The sequence below is a fragment of the Nerophis lumbriciformis genome, linkage group LG13 (assembly GCF_033978685.3).
Source record: "Nerophis lumbriciformis linkage group LG13, RoL_Nlum_v2.1, whole genome shotgun sequence".
NCBI classification, from domain to species: domain Eukaryota; kingdom Metazoa; phylum Chordata; class Actinopteri; order Syngnathiformes; family Syngnathidae; genus Nerophis; species Nerophis lumbriciformis.
Window position 1 is genome coordinate 18,600,051 of NC_084560.2, and position 12,564 is coordinate 18,612,614.

The 12,564-nt window shown below is 39.3% G+C and overlaps 1 protein-coding gene across 3 annotated transcripts in view; it reads right to left on the minus strand.

Moving 5' to 3' along the window:
* The window catches only part of LOC133613779 (dedicator of cytokinesis protein 9), a 307,269-nt gene that overhangs the window by 66,696 nt on the left and 228,009 nt on the right, over positions 1-12,564 (minus strand). For all 3 annotated transcript variants that reach the window (XM_061971560.2, XM_061971559.2, XM_061971558.2), the window contains exons 32-37: positions 11,499-11,615; positions 8,280-8,391; positions 8,062-8,195; positions 4,142-4,250; positions 3,984-4,050; positions 2,267-2,314 (exon numbers count right to left, since the gene is read on the minus strand). In XM_061971560.2, coding sequence (XP_061827544.1) covers positions 2,267-2,314; positions 3,984-4,050; positions 4,142-4,250; positions 8,062-8,195; positions 8,280-8,391; positions 11,499-11,615 — 587 coding nt within the window. The remainder of the gene's footprint in view (positions 1-2,266; positions 2,315-3,983; positions 4,051-4,141; positions 4,251-8,061; positions 8,196-8,279; positions 8,392-11,498; positions 11,616-12,564) is intronic.

A 12,564-nucleotide genomic window follows, 5' to 3' on the forward strand; every position in this document is an offset into this window, starting at 1 on the left:
ACACGGCAAGATTTAAATGAAATAATAATGCGATGGTGAATATACATACTCTACAACAGTGGTCCCCAACCACCGGTCCGGGGACCGGTACCGGTCCTTGACACATTTGCTACCAGGCCGCAGAGAAAGATAAAATAATTTATAAAGGTCTGCATTTTCTCCGACTTAACTTTCGCCTGTCCCACTAAACACACCAATAAGCTTGTTTATAAATGTACGATAAAACTCCTTATAGGAAGTTGCCATTTGTTATATTTGGTATCATACAGCCGAGTGTGAAGCGACTGGGATGGGAATCAGCACCTCCAAGTCCGAGTCCATGGTTCTCGCCCGGGAAAGGGTGGAGTGCCAGAAAAACACTGGTGGGGGAGTTAGAGAGAGATAGACAGCAAACACCCAAAAGCCCCTAATTGGATCAAATAGGCATCTAAAAAGCTACTCAGTGGCCTAGTGGTTAGAGTGTCCGCCCTGAGATGGGTAGGTCGTGAGTTCAAACCCCGGCTGAGTCATACCAAAGACTATAAAAATGGGACCCATTACCTCCCTGCTTGGTACTCTGCATCAAGGGTTGGATTTGGGGGTTAAATCACCAAAAATGATTCCCGGGCGCGGCCACCGCTGCTGCCCACTGCTCCCCTCACCTCCCAGGGGGTGAACAAGGGGATAAGTCAAATGCAGAGGACAAATTTCACCACACCTAGTGTGTGACAATCATTGGTACTTTGGGTTGGGGAGGAGACCCTGCCCCAAGTGGAGGAGTTCAAGTACCTCGGAGTCTTGTTCACAAGTGAGGGAAGAGTGAATCGTGAGATCGACAGGCGGATCGGTGCGGCGTCTTCAGTAATGCGGACGCCGTATCGATCCGTTGTAGTGAAGAAGGAGCTGAGCCGGAAGGCAAAGCTCTCAATTTACCAGTCGATCACCTATGGTCATGAGCTTTGAGTTATGACCAAAAGGACAAGATCACGGGTACAAGCGGACGAAATGAGCTGCTCCTCCACATGGAGAGGAGCCAGATGAGGTGGTTCGGGCGTCTGGTTAGGATGCCACCCGAACGCCTCCCTAGGGACCGGTAGGAGGCCACGGGGAAGACCCAGGACACATTGGGAAGACTATTTCTCCTGGCTGGCCTGGGAACGCCTCGGGATCCCCCGGGAGGAGCTGGACAAAGTGGCTGGGGAGAGGGAAGTCTGGGCTTCCCTGCTTAGGCTGCTGCCCCCGCGACCCCACCTCGGATAAGCGGAAGAAAATGGATGGATAACTTTGTGACATGATACAAAGCACATCAATGAACATGTAAAATATAAATGTGACGGATTGTAGCCAAAGCCTGATTTCCATCTGCAGTCCCCAGCAGGTTGATGGTAACCTGCAGGGCATCGCCATCCATCCATCCATTTTCTACCGCTTGTCCCTTTTGGGGTCGCGGGGGGGCCTGGAGCCTATCTCAGCTGCATTTGGGCGGAAGGCGGGGTACACCCTGGACAAGTCACCACCTCATCGCAGGGCCAACACAGATAGACAGACAACAATTACACACTAGGGCCAATTTAGTGTTGCCAATCAACCTATCCCCAGGTGCATGTCTTTGGAGGTGGGAGGAAGCCGGAGTACCCGGAGGGAACCCACGCAGTCACGGGGAGAACATGCAAACTCCACACAGAAAGATCCCGAGCCCGGGATTTGAACTTAGGACTACTCAGGACCTTCGTATTGTGAGGCACATGCATTAACCCCTGTTCCACCGTGCTGGCAGGGCATCTCATTGCAAAGAAACAGGCCCAGGGCTCCCACTAATTCAGCGTTACAGTGAGTCGTATTTTTCATGCACTTGTTTTTGCTGCATTTATCTGGAACAAGTGGAAAGCCGGTCCCTGAAAACAATGCCTACATTAAACCGGTCCGTGGTGCAAAAAAAAAGAAGGTTGGGGACCACTGCACTACAACACATCTTTAATAGCTAAGACAAATAAAAATGCTGAGATGGTTTACTTGAGATCTAAAAAATGTTCATTAATACACACTATTAGCAGCACAATCTAATAAAATATCTGCATGAGAAATACAAAACGTATTAAGCATAGGTAATTGGTTACCGTGGAAACACTTCCACGCTGGATTTAATGCAATCACATAACGAGGAGGGAACAGTTGGTAGATCTTACTTATGGGTAATACAATAAAATGTTACAAATAAAGGCCAATTGTAATTGTAGCAACATTAAAAATGTTTTTTTGTGTGTGTTCATGGCCTAAATAACATTACCTTGCAATGTATCTCTTTCCCATGTATTTGAATTGATGAAGGCACACTCTGAGGGGGGGAAAAAAAGAAAATGAGTCCTTAAAGGGGAACATTATCACAATTTCAGAATGGTTAAAACCATTAAAAATCAGTTCCCAGTGGCTTATTATATTTTTCGAAGTTTTTTTCAAAATTTTACCCATCACGCAATATCCCTAAAAAAAGCGTCAAAGTGCCTGATTTTAACCATCGTTATATACACCCGTCCATTTTCCTGTGACGTCACATAGTGAAGCCAACACAAACAAACATGGCGGAAAGAACAGCAAGCTATAGCGACATTAGCTCGGATTCAGACTCGGATTTCAGCGGCTTAAGCGATTCAACAGATTACGCATGTATTGAAACGGATGGTTGTAGTGTGGAGGCAGGTAGCGAAAACGAAATTGAAGAAGAAACTGAAGCTATTGAGCCATATCGGTTTGAACCGTATGCAAGCGAAACCGACGAAAACGACACGACAGCCAGCGACACGGGAGAAAGCGAGGACGAATTCGGCGATCGCCTTCTAACCAACGATTGGTATGTGTTTGTTTGGCATTAAAGGAAACTAACAACTATGAACTAGGTTTACAGCATATGAAATACATTTGGCAACAACATGCACTTTGAGAGTGCAGACAGCCCAATTTACATCAATTAATATATTCTGTAGACATACCCTCATCCGCGCTCTTTTCCTAAAAGCTGATCTGTCCAGTTTTGGAGTTGATGTCAGCAGGCCAGGGAAGCTAGGGTCGATATTCTTCTCTTGATCATCTTCGGTGGCATAAGGGACGGTGTGAGCCAAGACATCCAGGGGGTTTAGCTCGCTCGTCTGCGGGAACAAACTGCCACCATTGCTTGCCGTGCTACCGAGGTCCTTTGTCCCTGAATTGCTCACACACTCCGGCAGATTCAATGGGGGTCTGGCGGCAGATTTCTTTGACTTTATCGTTGGAAATGCATCTGCTTTGAGTGTCGCAGGATATCCACACATTCTTGCCATCTCTGTCGTAGCATAGCTTTCGTCGGTAAAGTCTGTGGAACAAACGTCCAATTTCTTGCCACTTTCGCATCTTTGGGCCACTGGTGCAACTTGAATCCGTCCCTGTTCGTGTTGTTACACCCTCCGACAACACACCGACGAGGCATGATGTCTCCAAGGTACGGAAAACAGTCGAAAAAAACGGAAAATAACAGAGCTGATTTGACTCGGTGTTTGAGAAAATGGCGGATTGCTTCCCGATGTGACGTCACAACGTGACGTCATCGCTCCGACAGCGAATATTAGAAAGGCGTTTAATTCGCCAAAATTCACCCATTTAGAGTTCGGAAATCGGTTAAAAAAATATATGGTCTTTTTTCTGCAACATCAAGGCATATATTGACGCTTACATAGGCCTGGTGATAATGTTCCCCTTTAAGTGAAAATGACGCCGTGTTAATTAAGACGTCTTAGACTTAGACTTAGACTTCCTTTTTATTGTCATTCAAATTTGAACTTTACAGCACAGATAAGAACGAAATTTCGTTACATAAGCTTATGGTAGTGCAGGATAAAAAAGCAATAAGGTGCATATATAAATAAATAAATATATATATAAATAATATATATAATATATATATATAAAATAAATAAATATATATAAATAAATAAATAAATAGATTACTGTACAGATAAATATATTGCACTTACTCGACAAGTGTGAAGAAGTCCATCAGGTCGGCCGTTGAAGCCTTATTCCAATATGTGAATAGAGCATCTGGAGGGATACACACTTCCGTTCAGTCGGCTGTGCTTAGTCTAGTGCTAGTGCTACAGGTGGGGCAGGAAATAAAAGCAAGACGTCTTACCCTCCGACATGCTTTTGAGCACATGTAAGAAGCACATGAGAAAGCTCTTGATCTCCGCCTGCTCCAGTTTGTCGCATCGAAGCAGGGAGTTGCTGAGCGGCGACGCTGGCTGTTTGATTGTTGGGACAAACATCAGACATGACAAACTTGCATCAGTCAGCATTTATCAAAATGTTTGATATTTTTCGATGAGGTCAGTTCAAACACGAACTTTTAATGTTGCTTTAATGAAACAGTGGATCAGTGCATGGATAGTTTTCTTGAACAAACCGACAACATAATGATTTTTTAAAATTATTTACATATGTCCTGATTTCCCCAGCATTACCACACCTCAAACACGAGAAGGGAAAGGGACTCCAAGTGAGGTTTGACGCTCAGAGCAGTCATTCTCAAAGTGTGGTACGTGTACCTAGGGTTGCAAAATTACGGAAATATTCAAAGTTGGAAACTTTCCATGGGAATTAACAGGAATTAATGGAAAATGAATGGGAATAAACAATGAATGCAACATGCTAGATCTTGCAGAATGATTATTAGCTAAAACAACTTGATTTAATGCAAATTCAGTAGAATTTCAACCCTGCACTGTGCATTCCTCCATCACATGTGCAGTGCATTCTTCCATCACATGCACAGATAATTCCCAGCCTGCTACACACTACAGCAGGGCTATTGAGGCCACACTAGTATTTGAGCCAATCCAATCCAATCCACTTTATTTATATAGCACATTTAAACAACAAAATGTTTCCAAAGTGCTGCACAACAATATTAAACACAATTAAAAACAATATAAAATAAATATGATTAAAAACGATTTTAAAGGGTCAAACCAATTAAAACAGTAAATATAAATCAAAATTTTAAAACCACAGAGGACAACAGAGGACCACACAACTCACGTAGTGTTAAAAGCCAGAGAATAAAAGTGGTTCTTAAGACGAGACTTAAAACACTCCACTGTGGGAGCAGTTCGAACATGGAGGGGCAGAGTGTTCCAGAGCTTAGGACCGACCACAGAGAAGGCCCTGTCTCCCCTGGTTTTAAGTCTGGTCTTGGGCACCACGAGCTGGAGCTGGCTCTCGGACCTCAGAGCGCGCGCAGGATTGTAAGTTTGGATGAGGTCCGAGATATACTGAGGTGCCAGTCCATGTAAAAAACAAACAGCAAGGTTTTAAAATCAATTCTAAAATGAACAGGGAGCCAGTGCAAACTCTCAAGGATTGGGGTTATATGCTGGCGTCTCCTGGCCCCTGTTAAAAGTCGTGCTGCCGCGTTCTGGACTAACTGCAACCGGGAGAGAGCTTTTTGGCTAATGCCAGCATAAAGTGCATTGCAGTAGTCCAGGCCACTTAAAATAACAGCATGCACGACTTGTTCAAAAAGGTTAAAAGATAAAAACGGTTTTACCTTTGCTAAAAGACGAAGATGATAAAAACACGATTTTAAAACGCCATTGACTTGTTTGTCAAGTTTATAAACACTGTCTATAGTGACGCCAAGGCTGGTGAGCCAAAGGACTTCATCCAGTCAGGTAAGTCTTGATGATATTACTGGGATACCGGTAAATATATTTGATCTATGGTATTTAATAGGTGTGGGAAAAAATCGATTTGAATTCAAATCGCCATTCTCACGTTGTAAAATCGATTTTATTTTATTTATATATTTCTCTAATTGTTTTTTTTTGTTTTTATTAATCAATCCAACAATGCAATCCAATTCCAAAACCAAATCCGACCCACACTCAGAACAGCAATAAACAGAGCAATTGAGAGGAGACACAAACACGACACAGAACAATCCAAAAGTAGTGAAACAAAAATGAATATTGTCAACAACAGTATCAATATTAGTTACAATTTCAACATAGCAGTGATTAAAAATCCCATTTATAAAAAAATAAATAAAACAATCAAATAAAAAAAGAACAATAGTGTCACAGTGGCTTACACTTGCATCGCATCTCATAAGCTTGACAACACACTGTGTCCAATATTTAAAATAAGTCATATTTTTGGTTCATTTAATAGTTAAAACAAATTTACATTATTGCAATCAGTTGATAAAACATTGTCCTTTACAATTATAAAAGCTTTTTACAAAAATCTACTACTCTGCTTGCATGTCAGCAGACTGGGGTAGATCCTGCTGAAATCCTATGTATTGAATGAATAGAGAATTGTTTTGAATCGGAAAAATATCGTTTTGAAATCGAGAATCCCGTTGAATCGAAAAAAATCGATTTATAATCAAATCGTGACCCCAAGAATCGATATTGAATCGAATCGTGGGACACCCAAAGAGTCGCAGCCCTAGTATTTAAGTTGAATAGCGGCGTAATTGCTTGTTACTGTCATGTCTGTGTAATCATGTTTTGTTTGAGTCATGTTTTGTTTTGTTTAGTTATTGGACTCTTTAGTTTATGGCTTTTCACTCCCTTGTCTTGTTTCCATGGTTACCCATTAGTTTCACCTGTTCCACGTTTAGACTCATTGTGCACTCTTGTTTGTCACCATAGCAACCCATTAGTTTTCACCTGTCACGTCACGCACCTGTTTCACGTTTTGAGTCACGCACCTGTTTTCGTTAATCGTGTCTGTAGTATTTAAGTTCATTGTTTTCAGTTTGTCTTTCTGGCGACATCCCACATTTATGCTCTTCACATTCCTGATACTTGTTTTCATGTCCATCTTTCATGCTGCTACTTTAGTCCATGCCAAGTAGGTTTTTGTTTATTAATGCTATAGTCTTTTGGTTTCATAGTTTGTTCTCCGCCACTGTGCGCGCTTTTCGTTTGTACTTTTTTTTTGTCCTTTGTTAGTGTAAAAAATAAAAATATGTACTTACATTCCCGTCTCGCCCAAGCCAACTTTCCGTTGCCTTCTGGAAAAACTAAACCCCAGGACCAAGTCATGACAGTTACTGTATGACTGCAGACTTCCACTCAAGCTAGCTAGCTGTTCCTGTACTTGCTAAATGTTGTTGGGGCCAATATCTCTAGCTAGCTAGATTTATGTACCACCACAGTCTCATAATGAACCGAAAATATTTCTCCGTTAGCCGTGATGCTAATTTTCTCTATGTTAAATCCCATTCATTTATGCTAACAACGTTAGCGATCCGAATTTACCTTTTTTGTGATCTGTAAAGTTCAAATAGCAAATACTAAATCAAAACGTGTAGTTTCCTCTGCCTTCTGTTTTAAAATCAATTACCGTATTTTTCATAGTATAAGTCGCACCTGCCGAAAATGCATAATAAAGAACATATATAAGTCGCACTGGAGTATAAGTCGCATTTTTTGGGGAAATTTATTTGATAAAAGCTAACACCAAGAATAGACATTTGAAAGGCAATTTAAAATAAATAAAGAATAGTGAACAACAGGCTGAATAAGTGTACGTTATATGAGGCATAAATAACCAACTGAGAAGGTGCCTGGTATGTTAACGTAACATATTATGGTAAGAGTCATTCAAATAACTATAACATATAGAACATGCTATACGTTTACCAAACAATCTGTCACTCCTAATCGCTAAATCCCATGAAATCTTATACGTCTAGTCTCTTATGTGAATGAGCTAAATAATATTATTTGATATTTTACGCTAATGTGTTAATCATTTCACACATAAGTCGCTCCTGAGTATAAGTCGCACCCCCGGCCAAACGATGAAAAAAACTGCGACTTATAGTCCGAAAAACTAATGTCCACTAAACTTTTTGGGGGGTGGGAAGATTGACTATGAGGACAAGTATGTGGATTAAACTTATTGTATAACAATTGTAGGTAATGAATTTTGCATTTAGGTGTATAACATATTTTTTTGTCAGGTATCTTATTACATTTGATGCACATTCGGAAATAGTCATTTTTGAAGCGATGTCATAAGAATGGAATAAAGTCGTACCTTCTCTAAAGAGTTGCCCTTTTCTGTGTTGCGCTCAGATAGACTGTTGCCGGAGTCAGTGCTGATGAGGGACCCCCGAGAGTCTGCATGGCGCACAGAATTAACGTTGGGTGTAGAGGACGTGTGAGGGGAGACTGTAAGAAACACATTATTATTATAAAAAATAACTGTATTGTGTTTCCCCATTACCCACCATCACCCTTTCCCCCTCTTCTCACCGGTGCCTGAGATGACTCCAAAAACATCTTTGTGCAAGCTTGTGTCCAAAAAAGTGCTGGATCTGGGTGGTGTTATCAAAGCGTTGGCGAGGAGGGAATCTTCTCTCCCATTCTGCAACATTTGAGCAGCGGAAGAAAAAAATAAACATATTAAATATGTCCTGTGTCAACAATTATTCCTTCCATATTCTGTGGTTTGTAGTTTTACTGGTGCAGAACTAGGGCTGGGCGATATGGCCTTTTATTAATATCTCGATATTTTTAGGCCATGTCACGATACACGATATATATCTGGATATTTTGCCTTAGCCTTGAATGAACACTTGATGCATATAATCACAGCAGTATGATGATTCTATGTGTCTGCATTAAAACATTCTTCTTCATACTGCATTAATATATGCTCATTTTAAACTTTCATGCAGAGAGGGAAATCACAACTAAGTCAATTTAGCAAAACTGTATTTATTAAACAGTTATTAAGCAGTGGCACAAACATTCATGTCATTTCCAAAACAGAAAGTGCAAGATTGTCAGAGACATTTTAAAACAAGCTATTAGTGCACTTTTGTGCATGATGTCACTAAGATGACATATCAAAACAACACTAAATTAAAGTGCACTTTTTGTACAGAACGCCACTACAATAGTTTAAAACAAATAAAGTGCACTTTTGTGCATGATGTCACACAAGATATTTCAATAACTGTCAAATAAAAATGAGCTGCATGATAGGAAATCAAATAGTGTATGTCCTTCGCTATGTGGCAGGTTCCTGCGGACGTTATCTCCTGTTGTTGACTATTTGTTTCATACGGTGTTGACACCAGGCTAAATTGGGTCAGTGCTGGTTGCTTCGGCATTTTGTGGGTGTGGCACCGGTCGGAGATGTTGACATGCGGAGTTTCAAGCACTCTTCATTCTCTTGCGGGTGACTTTTCAAATGATGCTACAAATTAGTAGTGCTGCTACTTTTTGTAGCAACGCTTTAGCCGCATACTTGACATATTACGGTTGTCTGTTCAACATCTTCCCGCTTGAAGCCAAACCACCGCCAGACGATGGACCCCGTGCTGTTTTTTCTTGGGAATTAATTCTTCTTCCTTCATTTGTTACCAGATTTGCTTCTCTCTCGTATTACCACTCGCACCGCTCCGCTTGCACCACCTGCCACAACTAACTTTACCCATGCCACTGCCTCTCTGCTCCGCGAGGGCGTATGACGTTGCACGCGTGACAGTATGTGACGTATGTAAGAAGGTGCGCTTGTTTTATGTCTCTGTGAGAAGGAGAGACAAGAAAGAGTGAGAAAAGCCTGTAGTGTAATGACCGCAGCTAAAAGCAACTGCGTGAATACGCATACTGACGAAATAGTCATTTTCTATATCGCACAGAGACAAACCCGCGATATATCGAGTATATTTGATATATCTCCCAGCCCTATGTAGAACTACACTGCATCCTACTGAAAGCTGTTTTTAATAAACTCTCTTATAGCTCAAAAGGTGACTAACAGCATTGTCAAAAAATTCAAATACCGTATATTACCAAATAGTAGCCCAGGCGTTTATTTCACAAAATCGATTTTGGAGACAGGCGTTTAAAAGAAGCTGGCGGTTATTTGCACAAGGCTTTTATTTATTTTTGCACCAGGCCATTATTTGGTTACAATGGTTACTGTCCAGTATTTTTTTTTCCTACAAAAAACTTTAAATGTAAAAGCTATTGTAAACATAGAAACAAAAAAACAAGAGATCAACATGAGGTAGGCTATCAAAAGACAAGAGCTCACCAAGGCCTCAACATGGCAGTAGTGCAACAATTGTCAAATAGAATACCAATACTAAAAATAAATAAACTTTTTAAATAAAGCAGCCTACCGGGAAAAATAAAATTATGGTACCAAGTACTCAAGTATAAAACCCACCATAAAACATACTTGCCAACCTTGAGACATTCGATTTCGGGAGGTGGGGGGTGGAGGGTGGGGGCGTGGTCGGGAGTGGGGGGGCGTGGTTAAGAGGGGAGGAGTATATTGACAACTAGAATTCACCAAGTCAAGTATTTCATACATATATATATACATACATACATACATATATATATATGTATATATATATACATACATACATACATATATATGTATATATATATACATACATACATACATATATATATATATGTATATATATATATATATATATATATATATATATATATACATACACATATATATATATATATATACACACATATATATATATATATATGTATATATATATATATATATATATATATATATATATAATAATATTATTATGATAATTTAAAATTAATTATTTCAAATATGTTTATTTTAATTCTATGGCTGGATGTAATAAGGAGTCAGAAAAAATACAAATAAAAATACAATTAATTTTGATGTTTTTAGCAAATTATAGTAAAAATGTATTTATTTTTTTTATTTTTTAAATTAATAAATATATTTATTTTTAGGTAAGATAAACATAATAATACAATTTGTCTCTAGTCTGGATGATTTAGTTCTTGTCACCCTGTTGTCCTCCCGTCATGAAAAAAGGCTGTCCTCCAGGTCCGCATGGAGCTGGAGGGGGCGTGGCCTCCAGCTCAGGTTGAAAATCGGGAGATTTTTGGGAGAATATTTGTCCCGGGAGGTTTTCGGGAGAGGCGCTGAATTTCGGGAGTCTCCTGGAAAATTCGGGAGGGTTGGCAAGTATGCCATAAAAACAGAACAATAATACTGTCACTTAAATAAAATAAAGGCTACAGTACTCCAAGTTTTAAATAAAGCAGCATACAGGAAAAATTTAATTATGGTACCAAGTACTCTATAAAACCATCAAAACAATAATACTGCAGCAAACGCAACCCCAGTAGCATTTTAATCTAAATTATGCAAATAACAGCCCATGGGCGGCTATTTGGACATAGGTGGTTATTAGGAAGAGGCGGCTAATTCACAAAATGGGGTCAGACCCCGGGCGGCTATTAGGACATGGGCGGTTATTTGCCCAACGGCGTTTATTTGGTAATATACGGTAGTTATTAATGTCTATTCAGGTGTAGTTAGTTTTGTGGGCAGTGGCTCGAGTTGAATCATTTGTGCATCACTTTTGAACTTTTACATTTGTGGCAGTGATTGTGAAAATAATAAACATTTATTGAAAAGTGGTGCATAGGTCCAGTGGACTCCCTTACATTGTGACAATGGTTCATTGTGAAGGGGGTCACTTCCTTCACGTTCAGCCTGTTGACGTTCTCTTGAAGCAAACCAAACAGGGGCAAGTAGAGCGTTGCCAACCTCGCTTGTTGACTCTAAAAATACAAAACACATCAATTACTCAGCAGAAGTTTTCCAACGATATCTGACACATACTTTATTGAAATGATATTTGTTCAGTATCTAATAAATTGAAATGTATTATGTTTGCAGATGATACAAGTGTATATTGTTCTGTAGAAGACTTGAAGGAAGTGTTGAGGATAATAGAGGTTGAGTTGCTTCAGCTAAAAAAATGGTTTGATATTAATAAGTTATCATTAAATGATAAGAAAACTAAATGCATGGTGTTTAATGGTGCAAGGAAAAATTGTGAAGCAAAAATTAAAATTAAATCAAGTGGAAATTGATAAAGTATATGAAACTAAGTTCTTGGGAATAATAATTAATCATAAATTATGTTGGAAACCGCAGATTGAATATATAAAGGGAAAAATATCCAAATCCATTGCTATTCTTTATAAAGTAAGACATGCTGAATAAGAAATGTCTGCATATGTTATATTATTCTTTTATTTTTCCATATTTAACATAGTGTGTTGAAGTTTGGGGAAATGTTTATAAAACAAACATAGACCCAATAATTAAACTCCAAAAAAGGGTCATTAGAATAATACACAAAGCGTACCAATCCATTATTCATAATGTGTTCAAATGTTCAGATATTGTGTTTTTAAAAACAACGGAAAATGTGTTTGGAGTAAAGAACAACAGCCTTCCAGCTTGTATTCTTAGGTTATTTACATTAACAGGAGAAAACTATAATTTACGGGAGATATTGATTTTTGAAATAGGTAAAGCAAGAAGGAATATAAAATACAAATATATTTCAGTTTTAGGAGTTAAATGGTGCAACGTGCATAATCTGTGCTTTTCACACAAAATGGTTGATTATATGACCGAAATAAACTCATTTCATTTTACCATTGTTGGGACTAACGCGTTACAAAGTAACGCGTTACTATAACGCCGTTAGTTTCGGCG